We start from the raw sequence: 24719 nt of genomic DNA on the forward strand, positions 1-24719 counted from the left end.
TTTCCCTTTGACCTCCTGGAATGATCTGATATCCTCGTGTCGGTGTTGTTCCCACATCATCATAATAAATGTTGATCCAGGTTCAACATTGCCAGTGACCAATCACATTGTTGTGACGTCCACCTCATCTGGAACAAGAGAGATATTTTATTTCAAAATAAATCACTTTTCCTGGAAACTTATTCCCAAAATGGGATCCTATTGGTGGCTCAGCTGGTTAATAAAGAGGGAGTACGACTTACATACAATGAATCCCTTACACTATATAATTTTCCCATCAGTGTTTGGGAATTCTCATTGGTGCTTGGTGCCATACCCTCAGGTACTTTAATGTTATATAAAAACACTGACAGTTCAATATCTACCTCAGTCACTCTCCCTGATATATATAATATCTTACTGGAAGCGACATGTTCCAGATATCACCTGGAAGACAGTCTGGATGATCCCATAAATATCTAATTGCAAACAAGTTGAAGGAAATCTCATATAACATTCTTCATAAATATTACCCAGCCAGTCACTATATGGTAACATTTAAAAGAGACATAAATACTAATTGAACTTTCTGTGGGGATCATCCAGAAACTGTGACACATCTTTTTTGGTACTGTTCCTCTACACAGAGATTCTGGAAGGAATTTAGCAGTTTTGTTATTGTCCATATTTTAAGGGAGTTTTCTTTATGATGGAAAATGTTTTATTCTGTTTCTTTAAGTTTTCCAGGAAGAATGATAAATGTTTTTTATAAAAACATTGGTTAATAATTTTAGCTATTTTTTATCCATAAATGTAAGTTTATTAATAAAACACCATATTTCTGTCTTTTTTATAAGGATATGGAATTGTACATACAATCAATTTCAGACTCAACCAACAAAAAGGCTCTCAGAACAATATTTATATATGTTGATTTTTTTGCCTACTCATAAAATAATTTTTTTTACCCCTGATTTTGTATGTTCATGTTCTGTTCTTTTGTAAACTTCATCTGTTTGTATGTTGTATACTCATTGTGTTTCAATAAAGTTCTATTAAAAAAAGGTACATTCTAAATGAAACTTCAGACGTCACTAATCACGTGACTCTGGCCAAACGAATCAAGCCTCGACACGGTGCTTCTGAAGCAGCGTGTTGATCTTTTTGACACAAGCACCGGAGCTCCCCACCATTTGGCCTTAGAACTGAAGAAGCTTCTCGGATGAGAGGTGAAATGTCTTCAAGCAACTTAAAGAAGTCCAGACGCTTTTCTTTGCAAGCTCCTTTGGATGACTGAGAACCTTCACAGACAAGCACCGGAGCGTCAGCTTCAAGCGGATCATCACTACCTCTGACATCTAAAGGTTAGTGTCAAGGTAACTTTGAACTGAGTTCAGTCAATCTTGAGTTTTTTTTAAGTTTTCTGTTGCTTTTTGTGAGAGAAGACCGTTAAAGGCGAGGCTCTCCAGAGTGTAGCAAAACAGGAAACAGCTGCTGGGTGTGTGTAAGTGTGCAAACGAATAGATTAGAAGTGTAAGTGAGCCACGAGTATAGAAAGGTCAAGTTTTGTGAGTTGTTTTTCTCACCACTGATCACGCGCTCAACACTCTACACATACTTGCATCACACGCGCGCTCTCAAGCATCAGTATTGTACAATTCTGGGCGTCACGTGAGTTGCAGGCGTTACCATATAACGGAAATCTCCATTGTTCTGTAGCAGTGGTTCACAATGAGTTTCACCCTTACGAGCGACATCAAAGCACAGTAGTATAGGCGTATTTAACACCACATACACATACTTGCCAACATTCAAAAGGGCGCCCTCTCTCTCTCTCTCTCTCTCTCTCTCTCTCTCTCTCTCTCTCTCTCTCTGTGTGTGTACAGATGTGTGGCAGACTTGCTTTTCAGGAGCCGCTACCGACAAAACAGCAAATAAACACCAAATATGTCATCTGTGAAATTTGTGAGGTTACCTCAAACACACTCCGTCAGTCTTGTTCCTCTAGAACAACAAAATGTTTAAAAATATCGCGGGTTTACCTGGTGATATTCTCATGCAGATGGTGTTCACAGGACAGCAAGAGTAAACGATCGGGGGAATCTTGACTTTGTCATCGTTCCCCTCGTACGTGTTATTACTCCGATTTCAGCGGTTTTGCTTCACAACTAGTGCAGTTTACTACTCAAATGGAGTCGAGTCAACCAGCGCCACCTCTGGCCAAGTACCATAGCCTACTGCTAGATTAACTTGTGACACACACAGTAGCGGTTTTTGATACGGGCGACACGGGCGGTTGCCCGGGACGGCATCGTGGTGGGCGGCGGCATCACAAGCATCGGAAAAAAAAAATTAAATAAGATTGCTCGTACTCATGCTGCCCCGACATCATGCCAGCGCATATTGGGAATGTCGTAGGCACCGATCGGTTTTCTATCACCCATTTGCTGGGAGTAAGGGCGCCCTCCGTTTGCGAGCTGCGCCTGCTGCATGCGGCACAGGGAGGAGGGGGCGGGGCGGCGGGGGAGTCTCTGGCTGGCTGGAGCGGCATCTAATAATCAACTCGCAAAATAAAACACACCAGACATTATGATACAGACTTATAATTTGCACCGATGTTTTTTCGAAATTCTATACACGAAAAGTGACCGCGAGAGCCCTCGGTGCGCGTGCTCGCTGCTGAAGTCAAAGTAAACTTTATTGTCATCTCCGCTACATACAGTCCAGTATATAGAGAGACGAGATGACGAGGCTCCAGTTACAGCAATGCAAGAAAACAAACAATAAATATAAGAAGAGTAAGAAAATAAATATACACTTTAGGACCAGGGGTAAAGGATCAATAACAATTTACAATTTGTAATTTACAGTTTGATGATTTAAAGTCACACACAACCCCTGGAAAGGGGAGGGGGACATGCTGCTTCCAAATAGAGCACATTTCATTCATAATGTTGTAAATCCAAGCCCATTATGTTTTCACGATCTGAATACTGGGTTGTGCGAAATCCCAGAAATAAACCTTAGACAAAGTGAATCTGTGAGCTAAGCTGTAGGTCTATTAGGTTAAGTTGTGGTGATCCTCGGGTTGGGGGATTTGTGTTCATACTGGAGTGCAAAATTAAAACTAATGGAAGGTGGACAACAAAAGTTCAAAGCCACATCACATCCTGTAAGCATAGTCTGCCTGTGTCGCTACTGCACCTGTTTCTATGATCACATTGAGTAGAGTCTGAGTGGCTGCACTTACACTGGTGCATTCAAATCCACCCTCAAACATATTGAAAGATGCAATGACAGCAATGTGGATTGTCAAGACTCAAACCAATCAGTAAGCAAAGACAGCAGGGATCACTTGTTTCTGTTTATTATACAGCCAGATTTACTTGTGACACACATGTGCAGCTGGCTTTAACACCTATTTTGAATTTGTTTCAAGCACAATACTTTTGTAACTTTCAGTGTTTTCCGGTCTTCCAAAAGAAGAAAAAAAACCCTTCAACTACATGACATGCAATTGTGTATTTGTTTTCACCTTATCATACACTTGAAGTTTTACAAATCACCACTCCTTTTGTTAATATCATTTCAGTCTCAGACAATCTAGTTTTTCTTACAGAGATTGAATGCACCTTCTGCGGATGGCGGTACCACACAGTGTGCGTGGACTTCCCCTGTACAGAAGGAAACTACAAATGTTGTGAATGCTAAATAAACAGAAACAAATGATCCCTGTTGTCTTTGCTTAATGATTGGTTTTAGTCTTGACAATCCTCATTGCTGGCATTGCATCTTTCAATGCCAGCAATGCCAGGTATCAGTGCTCAAACCTTTTGTGTTTGTTTCCAATAAGTTGCCCACCTCGGGAAGCAAAAATGTGTTCTTTTACTTGTCAGATGAACATATGAGACACTTTGACTCTTCAGTGCAGTGTGGAGCCTAACAAAGATCTGTTTTGTGTCCCAGCTGATCAGCAGGAGGAGAAGAGTCTGACGGAGCAGCAGAGGAACATTTTCAGCTACTTGGACTCAGCTCAGCCACTACAGAGAAAACAATGAGCTCAACACAGAAGGTGACAGACAGAGCAGGGCGATATGACCGAAAATATTTATCACGATATACATTTGAAAATTTGCGATAACGATGTAGCTGACGATATAATTGACACTAGACAAAATACTTTACAACTCCACAACTTTATTAAAAAACCCATCAATGTATTTTCACTTAAACAAGCAGCTGTTTTTTATGTGCATTAAAGTTATATAAAAATTTAACAGTGCAAATGCAAATTGCTTGCTGACAGTTTAACCAAAAGGCATTTCCAGTGGAAATTGGCCAACATATCCTGAGCATAACCATGTATAATATCCAGAAACTTAAAAAGAGGTTATACAGTCGTGGCCAAAAGTTTTGAGAATTGCATAAATATTGGAAATTATAAAAAGTTAAGCAGCAACTTTTCCAATAGCAATTTGCATACACTCCAGAATGTTATGAAGAGTGATCAGATGAATTGCATCGTCCTTCTTTGTCATGAAAATGAACTTAATCCCAAAAACCCTTACCACTGCATTTCATTGCTGTCATCAAAGGACCTGCTGAGACCATTTCAGTAATCGTCTTCTTAACTCAGGTGAGAATGTTGACGAGCACAAGGCTGGAGATCATCATGGCTGTATCCCAATTCAGGTTCTGCAGCTTTGAAGTACGCAGCCTCAACGGTCCTCAAGGGCCGCGTACTCAAAGACCGCTAAGGCCAGAAGTGCGAGGCTTGTAGGCTTGTGAAATGGGACGGTCTAGCCTCCGTCGTGCTGCCCAGGTTGCCTAGCAACCATGATACTAACAGCTGGAAACGTTTCATACAGCTTTGTTTGACAGAAATGAAGGAGAACATATTTTGTTCATTTGTTTCTACATGAGCTCTGTGTGATTTAATAAGTATCTGAGGCTGAGACCACAGGACTGTAAAACATGATTGTTGAGCTTCATTTCTGTACTGAACAGTCATTTAAGATTAGCTAGTAAATAACAATTAGCTAATGTTGTTCATGAGACTAAAGTCATCTCACTTTGGTAATGTAACTATAATATGGCCAATATTATAGTTATTATATTAATCACTTCACTCAAAGACAAGTATCTTTGACAGTGTATATATAGATGTATCATATATAAGAGACATATTGTTCGTTTAATATGTTGGCAGTTGGAAGCTTCATAGAACTGAAACAAACGTTTATTTTAGGTCCATTCTGCTGCTGATACATACTTTAGGTTTCTGAATATTAAACTTGTTGCTGCCTTTCATAGTGTGTAACTTGAAGGCCCTGAGTACTTTCTCCCACACTGAAAACACTGGAATGATAAAATTATTTGAACATTACCTAATAAGACTGATTCAGGACAGACAATTAGTTATTGTAAACTTTTCTAGCAGTCCTTCACAAACAGGGAACAGTGTGTCTATTCTCTCCATCTGTCAGCTGCTGCTGGCTCTTCCTCCTCCTCTTCCTCACACACTGCTGAGTTTGTCCTGGTGGATCATCAGGGGTGCAAAGCCTCACAGATGATGTGCAGCAGTGGGTCCCTCAGTCTGTCCTCACTCTGGACACTTGCAGTTGTCACACATGGAAATCAAATGTGTGATAAGCTGTAGGATTCAAACACAAGTGTAACTTATAAATACATGTTCATACTTTTATTCCACAATCAGAGAGAAAGAAAGAGAGAGAGAGAGTGCAGGACAGACAGACAGGTGACAGTCTCAGGTGTATACACTGCTACAAAACAGCACAAGAGAAGGAGGATTTAGTGTTTGTGTTATTACGAGTGCTGTCAAGAGATTTTTGTTTTTATATAATTTGATCAGCTTCATGAAATGTGTTTTTCTGTTTTTTAAGCAATCTAAATGTCTATGTGACTTTTCACTTAATAACTTTTGTGCCAGCTACTGAACCACTTCCTGTTTTTTGAGAACAGATGTAGAAAAGGGAAATAACCCGTCACGACCTGACAGGAAACTGCAGGTTTGCAGAGCGTGCTTTTTTTCACATGTGTATGTGCTGATTCTGTTAATTCTGAGTGACGTTGTTATTTACACACACACACACACACACACACACACACACACACACACACACACACACACACACACACACACACACACACACACACACACAGACATGTGTTGTATAAAATAAAAGTACGCAGGCAGCGGCAGCGCAGTTCGCAAGGTGCGTTCGTTGCTGCCCACGCGTGTAAAAAACGACTGCAGTCTTTGTGTTTTCTAACTCAGGTGTCTTAGCTGAAGAATTACAGGGTGATTTTTAGAAATCCCCTGTCATTTAAATTGGTCCTTCGAGCTTAGCGATGGAAACAACAGACACGTTTCTGTGACTCCAATGGTCTAACTGCTGTATCCTGACGTCATGGGAAGCCAGCATCGAAGTCTGTCGACAGCCCTCTCTAGGTAGAGGTGAAAGTCCTGGGACGTAAATTCGGGTCCAGGCCGATGAAGTTTGGTCCACGACCTTGGGATCCAGTACAGACAACTTGAATAACCAGCAAAAGACAACTGAGGGTGAGAAAACACTGTTTAGGTCTAATCCACCGCAAGGATTTGAAATAAACACATGAAATAGGTTGAGTTCGCCGAAAGGAACTAAGTTTAGACTGGTTTCAGAAGTAGCCGAAAGTACTTCGTGACAAATTCGTGCGCAAATGCCTATCTGTGTGTATGTATATGTGTTTGGGAAGTAAATTGATTTTACAGCACAGTACGCTGCTGAATTACTTCCATTGTTTTCTTTGTGTTCCTGCAGAAAGCTCAAGTACTGGTGACAACGGGGAAGGTTGAGTTCCGTCTCATAAAACTGACACCGCTCCGTGAATAGTGCGGAGTAGAAGGGCGTGTCAGCCACCATCCCCGAGTCTAGTACCAGAGAAGGCTTTGCAGTTCTGTGATAATGGGGAATCAGCCCACAAAATTCACTGCTGACGAGCAGTGGCTAGAAAAGAAATGTCCAGGCGCCGGACAAATCAGTGCTTGTAGATGGAGAAATCCTAAGAAAACAAAATGTCCCACTTGGGAAGGAAAATGCAGCCCCTCAGCGTTAACACAACTGAAAGAAGCTCTTTTGAAAGAAATAGGATCAACAAAAAACTTAAAAAAGAAAGGAAAACGTACGCAAGAATTAGAATATTTCCAGGCCTGGAAAGAAGAAGCAGTTAGGCGAGATGAAAATAAAAATAAAAAACAAGAGAAAAAAGATAAACAGTCAGAAAAACAGAACTTAACCGCCAGTTTAGTTAAACCAGAAGATGAGACACCGTGCGGTGTTCATGATATGTGTAGTAATCCACCGCCATATGCAGCGCCACCACCCACTCCTGCAGCCAAAGCTGCAGTACCACCTATTATACACTCACCTATATCAGGAAGAACTAGGTCACACACAGATCATCATCCTTATGCAAAAGCACAGACAATGCTAAAGAAACTCTCACTCAAAAGTAGCCCACAAGAAGAGATAGGTCGTGATCCCACTGGGACCGACATCTGGGGAGACACACTCGACCCGCCAGCCACTGGTATTTACCCAATAGTAGCAGTGGCAAACCCCAGATTTGGCCAATTAATAGGGCCAGAAGGACAGGAAGAGCAAGATGCGTGCCCAAGCATACATGTTTTCCGTCCGTGGTCACAAATGGACAGACAAAATGTCCTGAAAGACGTTCCTCCACTGAATGAAGGTTTTATACCATGGAGGGACGCTGTAGAAATGATCAGAAGGCAATGGTATTTAAACGGTCATGAGATGCTTCAAGTATTGCAAGATTTATTAGGATTAAAAATAGGAACAGTTAGAGGAGATTATACCGGCTCAAGTGCCGGGGGAGCATCATACCCACCAGCAAGCACAGAACTAAACAATGCTCTAGCAAATTTATATGAGAGAATTAGAGAACGGTTGGCCCCAAGGGCTGACTATGGAAAAATAGGAGAGGTAAAACAAAAAGAAGCGGAAACAGCTTCTGATTTCCTGGACCACCTGCGTCCAGTTTTTAGACAGCATTCAGGGTTAACTTATGAGGAGGGTCCACAGACCCCATATCAGCAACAACTTAAGAATGCCTTTTTAAATGGCCTCCTACCACCAGTGAAATCACATGTAGAAAAACTGGGTGACTATGAACATAGGATCACTGCCCGACGCACTGCAATATACAGAACATGCCTGCCGTGTTATAAAAAAGAAACACGAGAATGTAGGCACTTTCACAGTAGATCCAGAGACAGGATTTATTGCATTTTCAGGAGAATATAGAGGACAGATGCAAGGACGAAGGAGAGGAAATAGAGGAAGGGGCAGAGGAGGTTACAAAGGCAGAGGAAATAACCGATCAGAACGTTACGACAGGGACAGAGATAATACATGTTGGCAATGTGGAAAGGAAGGACACTTTTCTAGAGACTGTAGATCCGGGAAAAATAAAGAAGGTAGAAATGAAGATTGACTAGACAGAGAACAAGGAAGTGAGGAAAAACAGGATGATACAGAAGTGTTTAACGTATATGAACTAGTTACACAGTTAGAAGAGAGACCCATACTAAAAATTCATGTAAATGGCCAACCCATGACTATGTTATGTGACACAGGTGCATGCAAAACCGTGCCAAATAAAAAACCTAAAAATCTGAAATTTTCAAAAAACACATTGACAGTTAAGTCGGCATCAGGTCACACTAGTGTAAAATCTCTAACAGAAGGGCTACTGCTAGTGCATAAAGAAAGTGGCAGGAGCTGTAAAAATCAATGTATATACGATCCATCCTGTCCAGTCAACCTCCTAGGGAGAGACAGTATGGAGAAATTAAAAATTGGTGTAGTGCCAGGAGCACAAGGCATGCACGCAGAATTAATGTTAAATCATGAAGAGGTAGAAGGAGAGGGACAGATTAATTATAGGAGTGAGGGAAACGGAGAGCCCCACTACTATTGGACTTTAGACCTTCCACCATTAGAGCCTCTACAGAGGTTGGCAGAGAGGTATTTGCCACCAGACTCCCAACCAGTTGCTTTTGATGAGTATCATAACACCCTAAGATTTAAACAAAGCCCAGGCCCAGATCCTTCATATGACACACAAATTCACAGATTAGGCCCACAGAGGCTTACATTGCAGCACCTCTATGTGACTAGAAGTGGCAACGCTGTGTGCTCAGTGATACAAACTGAAAAAGTACAGGAAATGAACAAGATGCCAAAACCACATGTGTCTGTAGCACGAAATGAAAACACAGACTGGATGGAGTTAGGTCATGTTCTGACTCAAGTTGAGAGAGACAGATATGAAAAAACTGAATTAACACATGAAGGATGGCTTCAGGGCCGTAGAACAGGATGCATAAGGTACACATTAGGATGGGTACTTACGACACAGCCAGCAACTCATCTATCTGACTGTGCAGATACTCACATGTCAGACACCATTAATGAATGACACCTATTCTCACTAGAGCTGTTCCCAGAATTAAAACGGTTGCCCGAAAAGCTGTGGTCAATGGGTCCAACTGATGTTGGACTAATCAAAGGTGCAGACCCTGTTGTGGTAAAAACAACCACTACATACAGACCAGTTAAACCACAGTATCCCCTGACAACAGCAGCGAAGGCAGGGATCGAACCGGTAATTGCTGACATGGAGAGAGCAGGCATTCTAGTTAAAACGGACAAAGTAACTTGCAACACGCCTATTTTCCCGGTGAAAAAAGCAAGCATGGGAAAATACCGTTTAGTGCATGATTTAAGAGCAATAAATGAAGTAACGGAGCAAATCCCACCAGTAGTGGCAAACCCACACACAATTTTGAATCAAGTGACACCTAGAGAACAGTGGTTTTCAGTCATAGACCTGTCAAATGCATTTTTTCTGTGCCATTGCATCCAGAGTCACAGCACCTTTTTTGGTTTTACATTTAATGGCCAAAAATACACGTACACGAGGCTCCCTCAAGGCTTCCAAAACAGCCCAACCTTGTACGCAGAGGCATTAAAGAAATCTATGTCACTATGCACATTGCCTGCACCAGGGCAATACCTCTTGTACGTGGACGATATTCTGATTACAGGCATCACACAGAATGACTGCAAAGCCAACACTGTGGCAGTATTACATCATCTAGCTGAGCAAGGACACAAGGTGTCACAACACAAACTCCAATTGTGGAGTCCTAAAGTTACGTACTTAGGACACACACTCACAGGAGAGGGAAAGAAACTGTTAGACAGTAGGAAACTAGCAGTACAGAACGCTCCAAAACCTCTCACAAAACAGAAAATGATGAGTTTTCTAGGTCTCTGCAATTTCTGCAGAACCTGGATACCGGAGTATGCGTCAGCAAACAAGAAGAGTTCCCACATGGTACAGTGGACACATGTGTGACTCCTGTGATTAAAGCATCTTTCTTTCAGCTTAACGAGTGAACCGTCAGCTCGTTCAAACACACGTTAAAGTCCGTTTGGCTCGACACCACCGAACAGAGGCAGCAATATAACATAGCTAACATTAACAGTGCAGTGTGAATCCTGCTTGTGCCGTGATATTGAGGACTGCAAACCGAGCAGCATCACTGACTTTCAGCTTGTTGTGTTTGTGGATATATGACTGACTTTAATTATCCATAAAATCATCACATGCTCTGTAAGATTAAGGTCGACTATTGAACAGTGAATATTTTAAAGTAAAGGCTTTAAAACCAAGTTTACGCTGAAAGTACAAACATTGCTAATGTCACATAACTCTGCCGACATGTGGCCAACAGTAATGTTTTAATGTTCTTCATTATTCAACATTTGCACATAAATAAGTGACATAATATTCAGTACTTACTTTTAAAAGTTTACTCTTCCGCCGTTTTTTGTTTTTTTTGGCAAAATTATCCACATCCACCGCCGCGCTATGAAGTCTGGGATATGTTGGGGCATGAAGTTTACACCGACCCATCCTTAAAATTCAGGGAAATGAAGGACGCATTTGATGCTGCATTTCGAGCAGCCTTTGAATTGGGACAGCCTCGCTGTCGCTGTGACGTAATCGGCCTTAAATTGCGGCCTTTAAGGCTGCAGACCCTGAATTGGGATACGGCCTATGTCAGGCTGATTGGGTTAGAATGGCAGACCTGACATATTAAAAGGAGGGTGGTGCTTGAAATCATTGTTCTTCCATTGTTAACCATGGTGACCTGCAAAGAAACGCGTGCAGCCATCATTGCGTTGCATAAAAATGGCTTCACAGGCAAGAATATTGTGGCTACTAAGATTGCATCTAAATCAACAATTTATAGGACCATCAAGAACTTCATGGAAAGAGGTTCAATTCTTGATAAGAAGGCTTCAGCACATCCAAGAAAGTCCAGCGAGCACCAGGATCGTCTCCTAAAGAGGATTCAGCTGCAGGATCGGAGTGCAGAGCGTGCTCAGGAATGGCAGCAGGCAGGTGTGAGTGCATCTGCACGCACAGTGAGGCGAAGACTTTTGGAAGACGGCCTGGTGTCAAGAAGGCAGCAAAGAAGCCCCTTCTCTCCCCCCAAAAAAACATCAGGGACAGATTGATCTTCTATAGAAAGTATGGTGAATGGACTGCTGAGGACTGGGGCAAAGTCATATTCTCCAATGAAGCCTCTTTTCGATTGTTTGGGGCATCTGGAAAAAGTCTTGTCTGGAGAAGAAAAGGTGAGCGCTACCATCAGTCCTGTGTCATGCCAACAGCAAAGCATCCTGAGACCATTCATGTGTGTGGTTGCTTCTCATCCAAGGGAGTGGTCTCACTCACAATTTTGCCCAAAAACACAGCCATGAATAAAGAATGGTACCAAAACCGCCTCCAACAGCAACTTCTTCCAACAACAGTTGGGTAAACAACAATTCATACATAAGGCACACGGGATTATAAGGGGCACCGTCGATTTTCAGAAAAATGAAAGGATTGATTTTAAGTGTGCCATATTTTCCAAAAAACACAGTAATAACGACGGCCTGCTAGCATGCTCTACCACAAATAGTGCTTTGTTGTGTATCTGACGGACGAAAGCTAAACCAGTTCCACATCACTGAAGTTGCAGCATTTTTACAAACTAATTCTGGTTCATCTGTTTCATTCAACGATCCGCTTTCACCCTTCTCATTCTCCGTCGCCGCCATGGTTTTTCCTCCATGTGCGTATGAAAACAAAGGCACTGCGCAAGCGCGTTTTACCCATGTTCTATTGTGATATTTCATTTTCTCATCATTGCCCAACATTATACCGGTATTACCGTGAACGGTATGATATGGCCCCGCTGATTGTGCACTAATCACACATTAAAATGATCAAAAGAGGCAAAACTGTGTGCCAGAGTCAGGGGTCAGCGTTTTGTTTTTATGTCACAGCACTAGAACGATTGCAGGCGCTCATAAGTAGTTACCATAAATCACCACCTTTCATGGTCTCAGCACATCGACTCTGTTATTAAGAAAATGGGACAAGGCATAGCTATGGCTATGAAATGCTCTTTCTGTATCACTTCTTCAATTATGAAATATGTCATTAATGCACTAGTAATGTCTCATCTGGAGTATTGTTCAATCACTTGGTCAGCAGCTAATAAGACAGATCTTAACAGACTTCAGTTAGTCCAGAATAAGGCGTCCAGATTAGTGTTAAGATGTTCATACTGTACTAATATCGATAAAATGCATAATAAATTTTCTTGGCTTCCTGTACAGGCTAAAATATTCTATGGCTTACTTGTAGTTATAAAGAAAGCAATTCTGTTAAACACACCACATTTATTTCTGCTCAACTGCAGTATCGAGATGAAATACATAATCATATTACACAGTTTTCAACAAACTGCAATTTAGTAAATGCTCGAGTTAAAAGTAACTTTTTGTAAAACTGTTATATTTAGAGCAACTTTTAAGTGGAATAAATTGCCTTATAAAATTAGAGAATTAGCAACTATTCAAAACTTTTTTTTTTTTTTTTTTTTTTGTGTCCCGTTTGGATCTTTAGCCATCAGAATTGTTGTCTTAAGGCCAAGAAAGATGCCAAGCGGATTTATTTTACCAAGTGGATCATCATGGCCTTGCCATATTGGTCCATTTGATTGACCTTTATTATAATTATGTATTTATTTTATTTTCGGTTGCTACAAATGGGACAGACGTGACTGGGGGATAGGACAGGGAGAAAGAATGAAAGAAAGAGAGGGAGAGAAAGAAAACCAAAGGGGAGAAGAGATGGTGAGAAGGGGGGGAAGAAAGGAAAAAACAAACAAACAAACAAAACGCCTGGATCACCTGTATGGAGAAAAAAAACAGAAGAGAAAGCAAACAACAAAGAGCAACATAATAAAAACAGCACCATCACAATAAACTAGCTAGCAGTAGATAACAGTAGATACTAAATAATAAACGATATTGTGCAGCACGCAAGATAGACAGCGCACAATGTGCTTTGAGGCAGCAGCCAAGAAAGGTGTAGTCCGCGTCTGTGAACACCCGTGTGTACACCTGTGTGCATACCTGTGTGGATCAGCATGCTTGTATTCCAAAGGTTTCTCCATGTAACGATCTGCTAGGGAGTGTGGGGAGCCATAGCCCCGTCCACCAGGGTATGAAGCAGGTATGGAGGAGATCCAGGCCCCAGATATCCAGAGGCCCCAGAGTACAAGGACCCGAGGAGGACCACCAAAGGGGGGGGGAACCGTGCCACCCTCCTGGGAAGAGCTGAGTAGAGCCCCAAACGAGAGGTCACCCTGCAGCTACGGAGCAGAGGCCAGAGGGGGTTGCAGTGGCGTGCCCGCGGGCTCCGCCGGCAGCCAGCTGTGCCAGAGAGGACCGAGCTTCAGGCCCAGAGGCCAGAGGCCTGAGGGCATCCCACCCCCCGGAAGGAGCCCAGCCGGGCCACAGGCGCCCGGCCCCGCCAATCGGCCACCAGGAGTGAGCCGGTACATGCATGAGCGCCCAGCCCCAGATGACAAGGACCACCAACACACCAACGTCTAAGAGCATCAGCCACCGGCAGGGAGTGTGGTGAGGGGAGATAGGCCTCCGTACTTTAGAGGGCCTGAGATGTACCCAGAGAGGTTGAGTCTAAGACCCAACCTGACATATAGACACAGACAAACAGGCACACGCGGACACAGACGTGCATTCCCACCCCCATATGCACAACCAAATACTCGGCACTCACCCAACGTGTAGACAGACACAAATAGACACTGCACAGACAGTCGCACTCCCCAAACATACTCTATATCCCAGGTCCAGGTACCCCCGCCCCCAGAGGGGCAAGCCGCACCTAGACCCAGGAGATGTAACCCTTCTCTCTGGGGTGGAGGCAAGCGGACCACCTCCTTATCTGCAGTAGCAGGGAGGCCCCGCATCCCAGACCCCAGTCTGACGGCCAGCACCTCCTCCCAGCCCCCCAGCCCTGACGGCTAACAGAACCGGGGTGAGTGAAGACCTCAAACCTCCCTACGCCCGCTCATATGTAATGTTGTTGTGTGCTGTTCTAAAGTGCATTTAAAACTCAGGAGAGCATGGTACTAGCTTCCTCTCAGAGAGCAGCACGGCTCCTCCCGAAAACCCTCAGTGTCTAAATGCATTTAAAATTGAGGGTAGGGCACCAGCACCAGAGGTGGGTTGGAGTACAACGACCATCCTCTGGATGCTGTAAAACGTGCCCACCCCCAAGGCCCTATATGTATGTGTTATGTGAGAGTGTGAGTAATGTGGATGTCTAGGTTGCAGAATAAAATTGAGGCACAGGCGGCCAGAAGGGGACAGAGGGGGAGTGCCTCCCCTGAACCCTGGTGACATACCTGCACCCCAAGCCCTGCGTGTGTGGGTGGGTGTGGTAGAGCGGGAATAGGGAGGCAGCTGAGGATGGGGAGGGAAGAAAGGGAGGGGCAAGCTGCCCCTCCCTGGGGCCAGCTCCCCCGCTGACCCCAGTAGGCACCCCCACGCTCTGGAACCCACCAGGGCAAGGAGGCCCAGGCCCATCCGGACCGGGGCCCGCAGCAGCAGCACTGCCCAGCCCCACAGAGTCCGGGGCAGCCCACCCGACTCCACCCCAGAGAAAACTGCACCCACCCCATCATCCAATCATCTCCCAAACTACACAAAATAATAGACACCCAGGTTGAGTTCATTCTCCCCCTCTCCTATATCTCTCCCCCCACCTGCAGAGTGAGCTCCTGTAGTGAGGAGACCACCTGCAAAGATGTAACAACCTCCCCACCAGTTAGAGAGCCCCCTAGTTGGGCCGATGCACCAGAGGTCCCCTGCACTGGGGCTGAGCCCCCCTGCACCCACCCGCCCACTGCTCCGGCGACACAACAGCCAGGACCCAAGCCCCCAAGGCCCGGCCAGCACCCCAGACCGGGGGGCGGAGCACCCCCAGACCCCCAAGCCTCCACGCCCGTCCCAGACCCTCCCAGGGGCAGCCAGGCTACCAGGCCAGTAACCAACGTCCGCCAGCACAGACCCTCCCCCATCTCCGCTGTACGCAGCCACAAGGAAAACACCATCCAAGAGCCCCAGAGCTTCTAACCAGGTCATGGCCACAGCCCCCAGGTTAGGCCCTCCAGGGAAACGTCCCTAGGGACTCCCCAGACGCCCTAAGGCCGTCCCTACCCCCACATCAACCACAATAGCGAAGGCAGGACCAAACCATGACCCCCCACCCCCACTAGGTGATGAAGCCGATCAAAGGAGCCCAAAGAGATTGATCAAATGTGATGGCAGAGGTTGTATCAAGACTAATGTGATCTATTAGATGGTTTTTATATTGGTTAGAATTAAGATTATTTTTATTTTTCCAGTTAATGAGGACCATTTTCTTGGCAATGCATAGGGCCGTAAAAACAACGTGGGCTGTGTTTATTTCTGCAGTGACCTCATCCAAGTTGCCCAGCAAGCATACTAAAGGGGAGGCTGGAATGTTACATTTCAGACACTTTGATAAGTCTTCACATATCTCACGCCAAAATTTCTGAACTGGTGGACAGAACCAAAGAGCGTGGATGTAATTGTCCGGTGTATTTGCTGTGCAGTGTGAGCAGTTGTTGGAAGGCGTATAGCCCATCTTGAACATCCTATGACCAGTATAGTGCACTCTGTGTAATATTTTGTATTGTATTAATTGCAAACTGGGATTTCTGATCCATTGAAAGGTTTTTAAGCATATCTGAGACCAAAGGTTTGGGTCTAAGTTGATTGATAAATCTGCTTCCCATTTTGCAATAGGAAGGGATATTGATTCATCTATTTTAGAAAGTGTTCTGTATATTTTAGACAATAATTTGGGGGGTTTTAGACTAAGAAATTGTACCACACTTGGTGGTGTTTGTAATTCAGCTTCACTGGGATTAAATTTCTTTTTTACTATGGATTTAATTTGTTGATATTCCAAAAATCGTTTCTTGTTGATCCCATATTGTATAACTAGTCTGTCAAACGAAATAAAGTCTGTTCCTTCCAATATATGTTCCAAGTATTTAATTCCTTTGCAACTCCAATCTGAAAAGTTTATCATATTATTGTTTTGTAATATGTCCGGGTTGTTCCAGATAGGTGTACGTTTGCATGGGATTAATGAAGACTCTGTCATTTTTAGAAACTCCCACCATGCTGTCAGAGAAGAGCTAATATTGATGCTTTTAAAGCATTCATGTCGTTTGATGTTTGAGCTGATAAATGGTAGGTCTGAAATTTCTAGGTTATTACATAGTGCCTGTTCTACATCTATCCAAGGTTCATCTAAGAAGGTGTGTTTAAACCATCTAGAGATGAACTGAAGCCTGTTGGCTAAAAAATAGTGATTAAAGTTAGGCAGATCTAATCCTCCTTTATCCTTGGTCCTTTGTAGTGTTTTTAAGCTGATACGTGGGGGTTTATCTTTCCAAAGGAATTTAGAAATGTACGAGTCTAGAGATCTGAACCAATCTTGTGATGGCTTATTTGGGATCATTGAAAATAAATAGTTTATTTTTGGCAAGATCATCATTTTTATAGCGGCGACCCTTCCCATGAGTGATATGGGTAAAGATTTCCATCTAGCCAGGTCGCCTTCTACTGTCTTTAAAAGTGGGATGTGGTTTAATTTAGTTAATTCTGAAAGTTTAGGAGAGACATTGATACCTAAATATTTTATATTTCCACATTGCAGTGGGGAAGGAGAAGAATTATGGAAGGAGCAATTAATCGGAAGAACTGTTGATTTCGACCAGTTAATTGAATAATCTGAGACAGTTGAGAAGGAATTTATCAATGCAATTACCCCAGAGATATTGGTTTGTGAGTTTTGGAGAAAAAGTAACACATCATCTGCATAAAGGCTGATTTTATGTTCTATATTCTTACATTTTATGCCCTTAATTGTTGTAGCCTGTCTAATTGCTGCTGCTAATGGCTCAATAAAAATTGCAAACAGTGAAGGGGAGAGTGGGCATCCCTGTCTGGTGTCCCTCAGAAGAGAGAAGCGGGAGGATGTTTGGTCATTTGTTCTGACACAAGCTGTTGGGGAGTTATATAATATTTTTAACCAGTTTATGAAACAGGGTCCAAAACCAAATTTATGTAAAGTTGCAAATAGAAATTTCCAGTTAACTCTGTCAAATGCTTTTTCTGCATCTAAAGAAAATATTATGGTTTCAGTGTTTTTACTGCATGAGTAGTCTATTAAATTAAGTAATCTACGTGTATTTGTTGATGAGTGCCTACCTTTTATAAAACCAGTTTGGTCAGGATGAATTAAAAGGGGGGTTATTTTCTCTAATCTCTTTGAGAGAGCTTTGCAGATTATTTTAAGGTCTACATTAATAAAGGATATTGGACGATAGCTTGAGGGGTATATAGGGTCTTTGCCTGGTTTTTGTAAGAGACTGATATTTGCAGAGTTCATATTTGGTGGTAGTCTACCATTTTCTTTGATTTCCTGCAACATCCTGTGAAAAACTGGTGCCAGAATTGTCCAGAATTCTTTGTAAAAATCTGTTGGAAAACCATCTGGACCTGGAGCCTTATTATTGGGCATACTTATCAGAGCTTCCTGGAGTTCACCTGGCGTCAGTGGCGAATCCAGTGCTATTGCTTGGGTGTCTAATAATTTTGGAAGAGTTATGTTGTCGAGAAATTGATCAATTTCGTTTTTAGATGGGTTTATTTGTGGTGTATATAAAGTTTCATAGAAATCCCTAAAAATGTTATTTATTTTTTTAGGATCATATATTGTATTCCCAGATAAATCTTTAACAGCACATATAGTTGTTTTTTCTTTATTGATTTTTAACTGGTTAGCAAGAAATTGTCCGGATTTGTTACCGTGTTCATAATTTTGCAGGCGAAGTCTTTGTACTAAGAATTTAGTCTTTTTATTAATAATTTCATTTAATTCTAGTTTTGTCTTGCGTATTTTGTTTAATATTTCTTGATCTTGGTGTGACACATAGGCTTTTTCTAAGGATTTGATGTTTTTCTCTAGTTCCTGAATTTTTTTGTTTTCTTCTTTCTTCTTATGTGATGAGAAAGAGATTATTTTACCTCTCATCACGGCTTTCCCTGCTTCCCAGAGGACAGATGCTGATGTTCCAGGAATGTCATTAAAGCCTAAATATAGAGTCCATTCTTTTTTAAAGTATTTGATAAACTCTTCGTCTTTGAGCAGTGATGTATTAAATCTCCAGTTTTTACTTGGTGTAGTATTATTCATCTGTATTAGTGTTAAAGATACAGGAGCATGATCGCTGACAGCTATAGGATGAATCTCAGTGTCTGTAATGTTACTCAGCAGTGAGCTGCTGACCAGAAAATAATCCAGACGAGAGTAGGAGTGATGGACATGTGAGAAGAAAGTATATTCCTTACTATTGGGGTGAAGGGAGCGCCATGCATCGCAAAGACCAAAGTCGCTCATATACTGTTTGATTATATTTGTGGACTGCCAGTTACGCTGAGTTCCTGCTGTATTGAGCCTATCCATTTTTTCATTTAGTCCCAGGTTGAGGTCTCCCCCCAGAACAATTGTGCAGTCTAGGTGTTCGGAGAGTGTACTAAAAAAACCGTGGAAGAATGAGGGGTCATCAACATTTGGACCATATATACTTACAATACCTAGCTTTTGGTTAAGTATAGATAGTTTGACGATTAGGAATCTGCCCTCTGGATCTATAACTGTATCGAGTACTGTGAAATTAATATTTTTATGTATTAGAATTGCTACTCCTCTTTGTCTAGAATTATAACAGGCTGAGAACACATTAGGAAACTCAGGTGTTTTAAGTTTATTCAAACCTGTGACAGGCATGTGGGTTTCTTGTAATAAAACAACGTCTGCCTGTAATTTTTTAAGTTGGTTAAGTATTTTTAACCTTTTTTCCCTAGAGCCAGCTCCATGCACATTCCATGTGACAAATCTTAGCATGCCCATAGTTGTGTGTTTGTGGCTAATGATGTACGCTGTGTGTCTCGCTTAGACGGGTGAGGAAAATGGAAACACATCTTTTTTTTTTTTTTTTTGGTAAGTAAAGAGAAGAAAATGCGCGGCAAGAAGCTCCATAGGTCTGACTATGTGTGTGCATAATAACTAATATGAGCAAATGTGTGCATGTGTCCTATATCTGTGTGGCTGTTGTAAATGTGTTGCCTTTAAACGCATGTGTGTGCGTGATCGTGCAGAGTAAGCATGTAGAAATAGACAGTGTCGTTTGTGAATGGATAGGGAAACAGGTGATCGACATAGTGATAGAAAAGAGAAGCAAATAAACCAAAGAGCAAGGTGCGCGACAAGAGAGAGAGAGGAAAAAAGAAATAAAAACAGAAACATTCCAATTAAAGCATTGGCGGAGAGTGACGGTGATGTTATACTAAATTAGCAAACTGAAATTACATAGTTAAGCAAAAGTTAATACAAGAGAGTGTGAGTGAAGAGAACTATTCAAAACTTCAATGAACACTTAAAAGCTGATTTACAGAACTTTTAGTTGTTGTAAATATTGTAAGAGATGATTTGTTTTTGAAATTTGTGTAATGTGCCTCAATGTTATTGATATTATTATTATTATTATTATTATTATTATTATTGTTGATTGCTTATATTTTAACAATTGTGAAACCTCACTGAGGATGTAAGAGCCAAATTATGTGGATATTTTGAATCCACTTAATTGTATAATATTTTATGTGATTGTATTTGTATTGTATCTCTGTCACTGCAGGACCAACATGGAGCGAGAAGTCAGCGCTCTCAGGAGGCCGACAAACCTCACAGAAGAAAGAGAAAGAAAAAACACACCTGTGACGAGTGTGGGAAGGGTTTTCCTGGGAAGGATAAACTAAAACGTCATCAGGTCATCCACACTGGAGAGAGACCGTTCAGCTGTCACTTGTGTGGAAAGTCTTTTTCCTGGAAGGGTTCCCTAAAACAACACCAACTCATCCACAGTGGAGTTAAAGCGTACAGCTGTGATCAGTGTGGCAGAGCTTTTACTCGCAGTAGCAACTTACAGAGGCATCTAGTTACCCACTCTGGAATTAAAACATACAGCTGTGACGAGTGTGGGAAGGATTTTACTGGGAAGGATGAACTAAAACGTCATCAGGTCATCCACACTGGAGAGAGACCGTTCAGCTGTGACTTGTGTGGAAAGTCTTTTTTCTGGAAGGAATCCCTAAAACAACACCAACTCATCCACAGTGGAGTTAAAGCGTACATCTGTGATCAGTGTGGCAGAGCTTTTACTCGCAGTAGCAACTTACAGAGGCATCTAGTTACCCACTCTGGAATTAAGGCATACAGCTGTGACGAGTGTGGGAAGGATTTTACTGGGAAGGATGAACTAAAACAGCATCAGGTCATCCACACTGGAGATAGACCGTTCAGCTGTGACTTGTGTGGAAAGTCTTTTTCCTGGAAGGGTTACCTAAAACAACACCAACTCATCCACAGTGGAGTTAAAGCGTACAGCTGTGATCAGTGTGGCAGAGCTTTTACTCACAGTAGCTACTTACAGAGGCATCTAGTTACCCACTCTGGAATTAAGGCATACAGCTGTGACATCTGTGGAAAAACTTTCAGCCAGAGAGGGAACCGAAATACACACCTACGCATTCACACCAGACATGTTGTGTACTGCTGTGAACAGTGTGGCAAAGAGTTTACAACAGACACACAGTTAAAACAACACATGTTTACCCACACTGAGGAGAGACCTTATAAATGTGACCTGTGTGAGAAGACTTTTAAAGCGCCACATTCCCTGAGAGAACACCAACAGATCCACACCAGAAAGAGACTCTACAAGTGCAGTTACTGTGAGGTATGTATTTATATTTTTATCTTGTCATTTTAGCCTGACTGTTTGGAACAACTCTGCTCATTAAACTGTGTTAGCATGTTAGCAATTCTACTGCATGGGAAAGCAGCTCTGAGTGATTATTCAGATTTTCATGTCAGTTATGATTTTAGTATTACTGTAGTATTATGGTGGTAGTATTGTAGTTATTGCAGCCCAGTAAACTGAGTGTGTTAACTGAAACAGTCAAATGTAATTGGACGTCTGCAGAGATGCTCTTTATTTCAGGCGACGTTCAGGATAAAAATGTTGAAGGACTGACTTACACTGTCTTTGTGTCTTTGTTTAGAAGCAGAGCGACACAGATGGATCCAGTTCTCAACCCTGTCATCACTGTGGTGGTGGGAAAGACTTTCGTTGTGACCTCTGTGGAAAAACTTTCAGTTGGCAAAAGGCCCTAAAAACACATCAACGTAGACACACTGGAGACAAACTGAAATACTGCAAAGAATGTGGGAGAAGTTTCACCACATCAGGTGAATTAAAAAAACATGAACTGATTCACAGTGGGGTTAAAAAGCACCTCTGTGATCAGTGTGGGTCATCCTTCACCACTGCATGTGACCTTAAATCACACAAACGAGTCCACACAGGAGAGAAACCATACAAGTGCAGACACTGTGAAAAAACCTTCTCACAATCAAACGTTCGTATCTGTCATGAACGTACACACATGGAAGGAAACTACAGCTGTGACCAGTGTGACAAGAGCTTCAGGAATCTCAGTTCATACTCCACACACAAACGATCCCACGTTACTAATAAACTGTTTCACTGTTACCAATGTGCCCAAACATTCACGTCATTGTCTGCTCTGTGCAAACATCAGCGTGATCACTCAGGGCTGAAATCACTCCCATCACTGGATCACAGTGAATCTGAAGAGACAGAAAGATCATCTGGTTTCAGTGTCAGACTCAAAAAGCTTGAGATCAGGCTCCACAGAGTTCAGATAGAATCATTTAAACTTGTGTTGAACTGAACTGGTTGCTTGGCTGAACTTCTACATAATACAGATTTACATGGGATCTTATTTTCTGTTGTTTTACTGAGTCAGTTTTGTCCTTTTTTCTCTGTCCTGGTTTTGCTCGTCTGTAAATAATTGAAACTCAGTCAAATAGTTCATTGTTCTCCAGCAAAACGTTTTGGAAACTCATGTTTAACCTTTAAAAATCTAACATGTTTTAGCACACAAGGCTTCATCGGGGAGTTCACTCATGATTGGACCATGAGAATAAAGGTTTTTAGTTCTTTCAAAGAGAGTCTTGGAGGTGTTTGATGTTTTTCTTTTTTCTGAAACCACCTGAAAGAAAAACTATTTTTCTTGCTTCATGTAGTGTGGAAGTTTTTAATGTTTCTTTCATCTGTGATGTTCTTGAATGTGTTCACATGAAGATGGTACAAATAAACTGTCCTTTTAGCTTTTGCTCCTAATTTATTCATTATTTATGGATGATCGGCTTTTCTCTCTTGTTTATTTATCGCGCTAAACAACAGCAGCACGTTTAAGCTTGATCAGCTGTTGTTAGAATTCATTTGATTTTAATTTCTAGTATCAGCTGATGTTTGCTGGAGCCACAGCTTTAAAAACGGCTGGTCCAAACCAGGAGATGTCCTTACTGAATCATCAGAGCTGAACTGGTGATGGAGAAACAGGTTTACCTTTTAGGTGACATGAATGAGTTGAAGGGAAGTTATGAACTGTTTCTGAGAGACGAATAACACCAATATCCTTTTCTGTGTAGCTGACAGCTGGTAACTGTGCAGGGGCGGATCTAGCAAAGCTTTTGCCAGGGGGCCACGTAGGGGATTAACAGGGAAAGGGGGGCACAAAGATATACTTTTCTTTCTTACTCTCATATAAAATATTTAGCTTTTATTAAATAGTTATCTGAATCTTACAACCAAAGTTTGTATAATAATACACAAGATTGGCTGTAGCCATTGTTAATCATTCAGAACACTGTGTAAAAATAACAAAAAGTGAATGCAAAAGTGCATAAATATTTATTTTACGTGTTTGGTGTGTGTGGCGGGGCGTGGTCTGCAGTGCCGCTGCAGGGGAGGTGGACCCACGGGCGTAAAGTCTGTGCTCTCTCGGCTGTTTTTTGGGTGTGTGTTGGGCTGTGAGTTGAAAAGCTACAGCCGGCTGTGTGGGTACACCAACCATGTGTGAAAAGTGGTCCATAACGTAATGCTTCAAAGCGTGTTCATGCAAACATTGTCGGGTCTGCCGTGGTACAATGGGACTTCTGCTCATGAACCTCTGTGCACAGCGTCTGCAAATCGGGGCTGTACGAAGTCACCTCATCTTTACACAAAACTGTAAGCTGTCATCTGTGAGGCGCGAGCGGTGTTTGTTTTTACCATAGTTCGTGGTGGAGAATGGCTGCTCTGCTGAGTTTTGCTCTCTGTAGCCGTATGAATGGCAAACTACACTGATTAGCAGCGGCATAGGCACACTTAAAAGAAATGAGAGAGAAATGCAATCTATTATTGTGAACGCTGAAGGATATGTGCTCCATAGTCAAACTTATATTTCCTTAACTTACATCCAATGTTCTGTTTAATTCCGGCATCCCTTTATGGTTTGATGGAAAATTGGTTAAACCATTGCTCAACTTATGTCTGAATGACGGCAGATAATTCTGATGAAACGGACCCCGTAAGCACTTTGCAGCTGAGTCGAGGGCTCGTGGAAATAAGGTCAGGAGGTGTCCGGCGTGACTGCGCGTGTGGTCTGTCCATTTGGGATGTGTGACAGACACATTAGTGCAACTCAGAGTGTGAGCAGCAACTCCTGTATACTAAATATAAGAAAAGTAATGTGTATTGCTTCTTTTTTTTAAACCGAGATTCCAGGTGTTATGGTAAGGACTAATTCAATGGTTCATGCAGCACCCTCTGGTGGTTGTGTCGTGTGTGTTTGTTGTTGCAGCTTGGCAATAAACGAAGTCGCCACGTTAAGACAGAGCTGTCTCAGTCTCGTTAATGTTGCTGCTATCATAAACTGGGGATCTACCAAAAGATGGTGTCAGAAGTACTCAGGAGAGAAGAAGAACGTCACGATGACGACAGCTTTCTCACCGGAGAGAACCTGCCCTGCAAGTTTGCATTAACAACCACAGTAAGAGCTAAGCTAACAAATTAGCAAACGCTAAATAGCATCTCGCGACTAGCAGCATGGCAGCTGCGCCGGCAGCCTTCCAAGTATCACCGCCACCGAAGTTCGACTTTTCAAAGCCAGAAGAGTGGCCGAAATGGATCCGACGCTTTGAGAGGTTCAGGATAGCATCCGGACTCCAGCCACAATCGGACGAAAACCAGGTTATCACTC

The 24719-nt window shown here is 42.4% G+C and overlaps 1 protein-coding gene across 2 annotated transcripts; it reads left to right on the plus strand.

Annotated features, from left to right (window-relative positions):
- The first annotated feature begins 1012 nt into the window (after window positions 1-1012).
- Window positions 1013-22816, plus strand: LOC146380633 (uncharacterized). 2 transcript variants are annotated; one of them, XM_084940048.1, is made up of 4 exons: window positions 1013-1343; window positions 3946-4051; window positions 20246-21346; window positions 21672-22816. In XM_084940048.1, exons 2-4 carry the CDS (start codon window positions 4034-4036, stop codon window positions 22362-22364), a joined length of 1812 nt encoding a protein of 603 aa, XP_084796174.1. In that variant the 5' UTR covers window positions 1013-1343; window positions 3946-4033; the 3' UTR covers window positions 22365-22816. The 2 variants fall into 2 exon arrangements, with proteins under 2 accessions (XP_084796174.1, XP_084796175.1); XM_084940049.1 differs by lacking the exon at window positions 1013-1343 and having other exon boundaries at window positions 2551-4051.
- The last annotated feature ends 1903 nt before the right edge of the window (window positions 22817-24719 follow it).

The sequence above is a fragment of the Perissodus microlepis genome, chromosome 9, assembly GCF_051167445.1.
Source record: "Perissodus microlepis isolate ML-2025 ecotype Zambia chromosome 9, ASM5116744v1, whole genome shotgun sequence".
Taxonomy (NCBI): domain Eukaryota; kingdom Metazoa; phylum Chordata; class Actinopteri; order Cichliformes; family Cichlidae; genus Perissodus; species Perissodus microlepis.

Bases quoted from the DNA above. Each gene is read 5' to 3' on its own strand.
- LOC146380633 (XM_084940048.1), top strand. The intron at 21,347-21,671 runs GTATGTATTTAT...GTCTTTGTTTAG, and splicing joins ACAAGTGCAGTTACTGTGAG to AAGCAGAGCGACACAGATGG.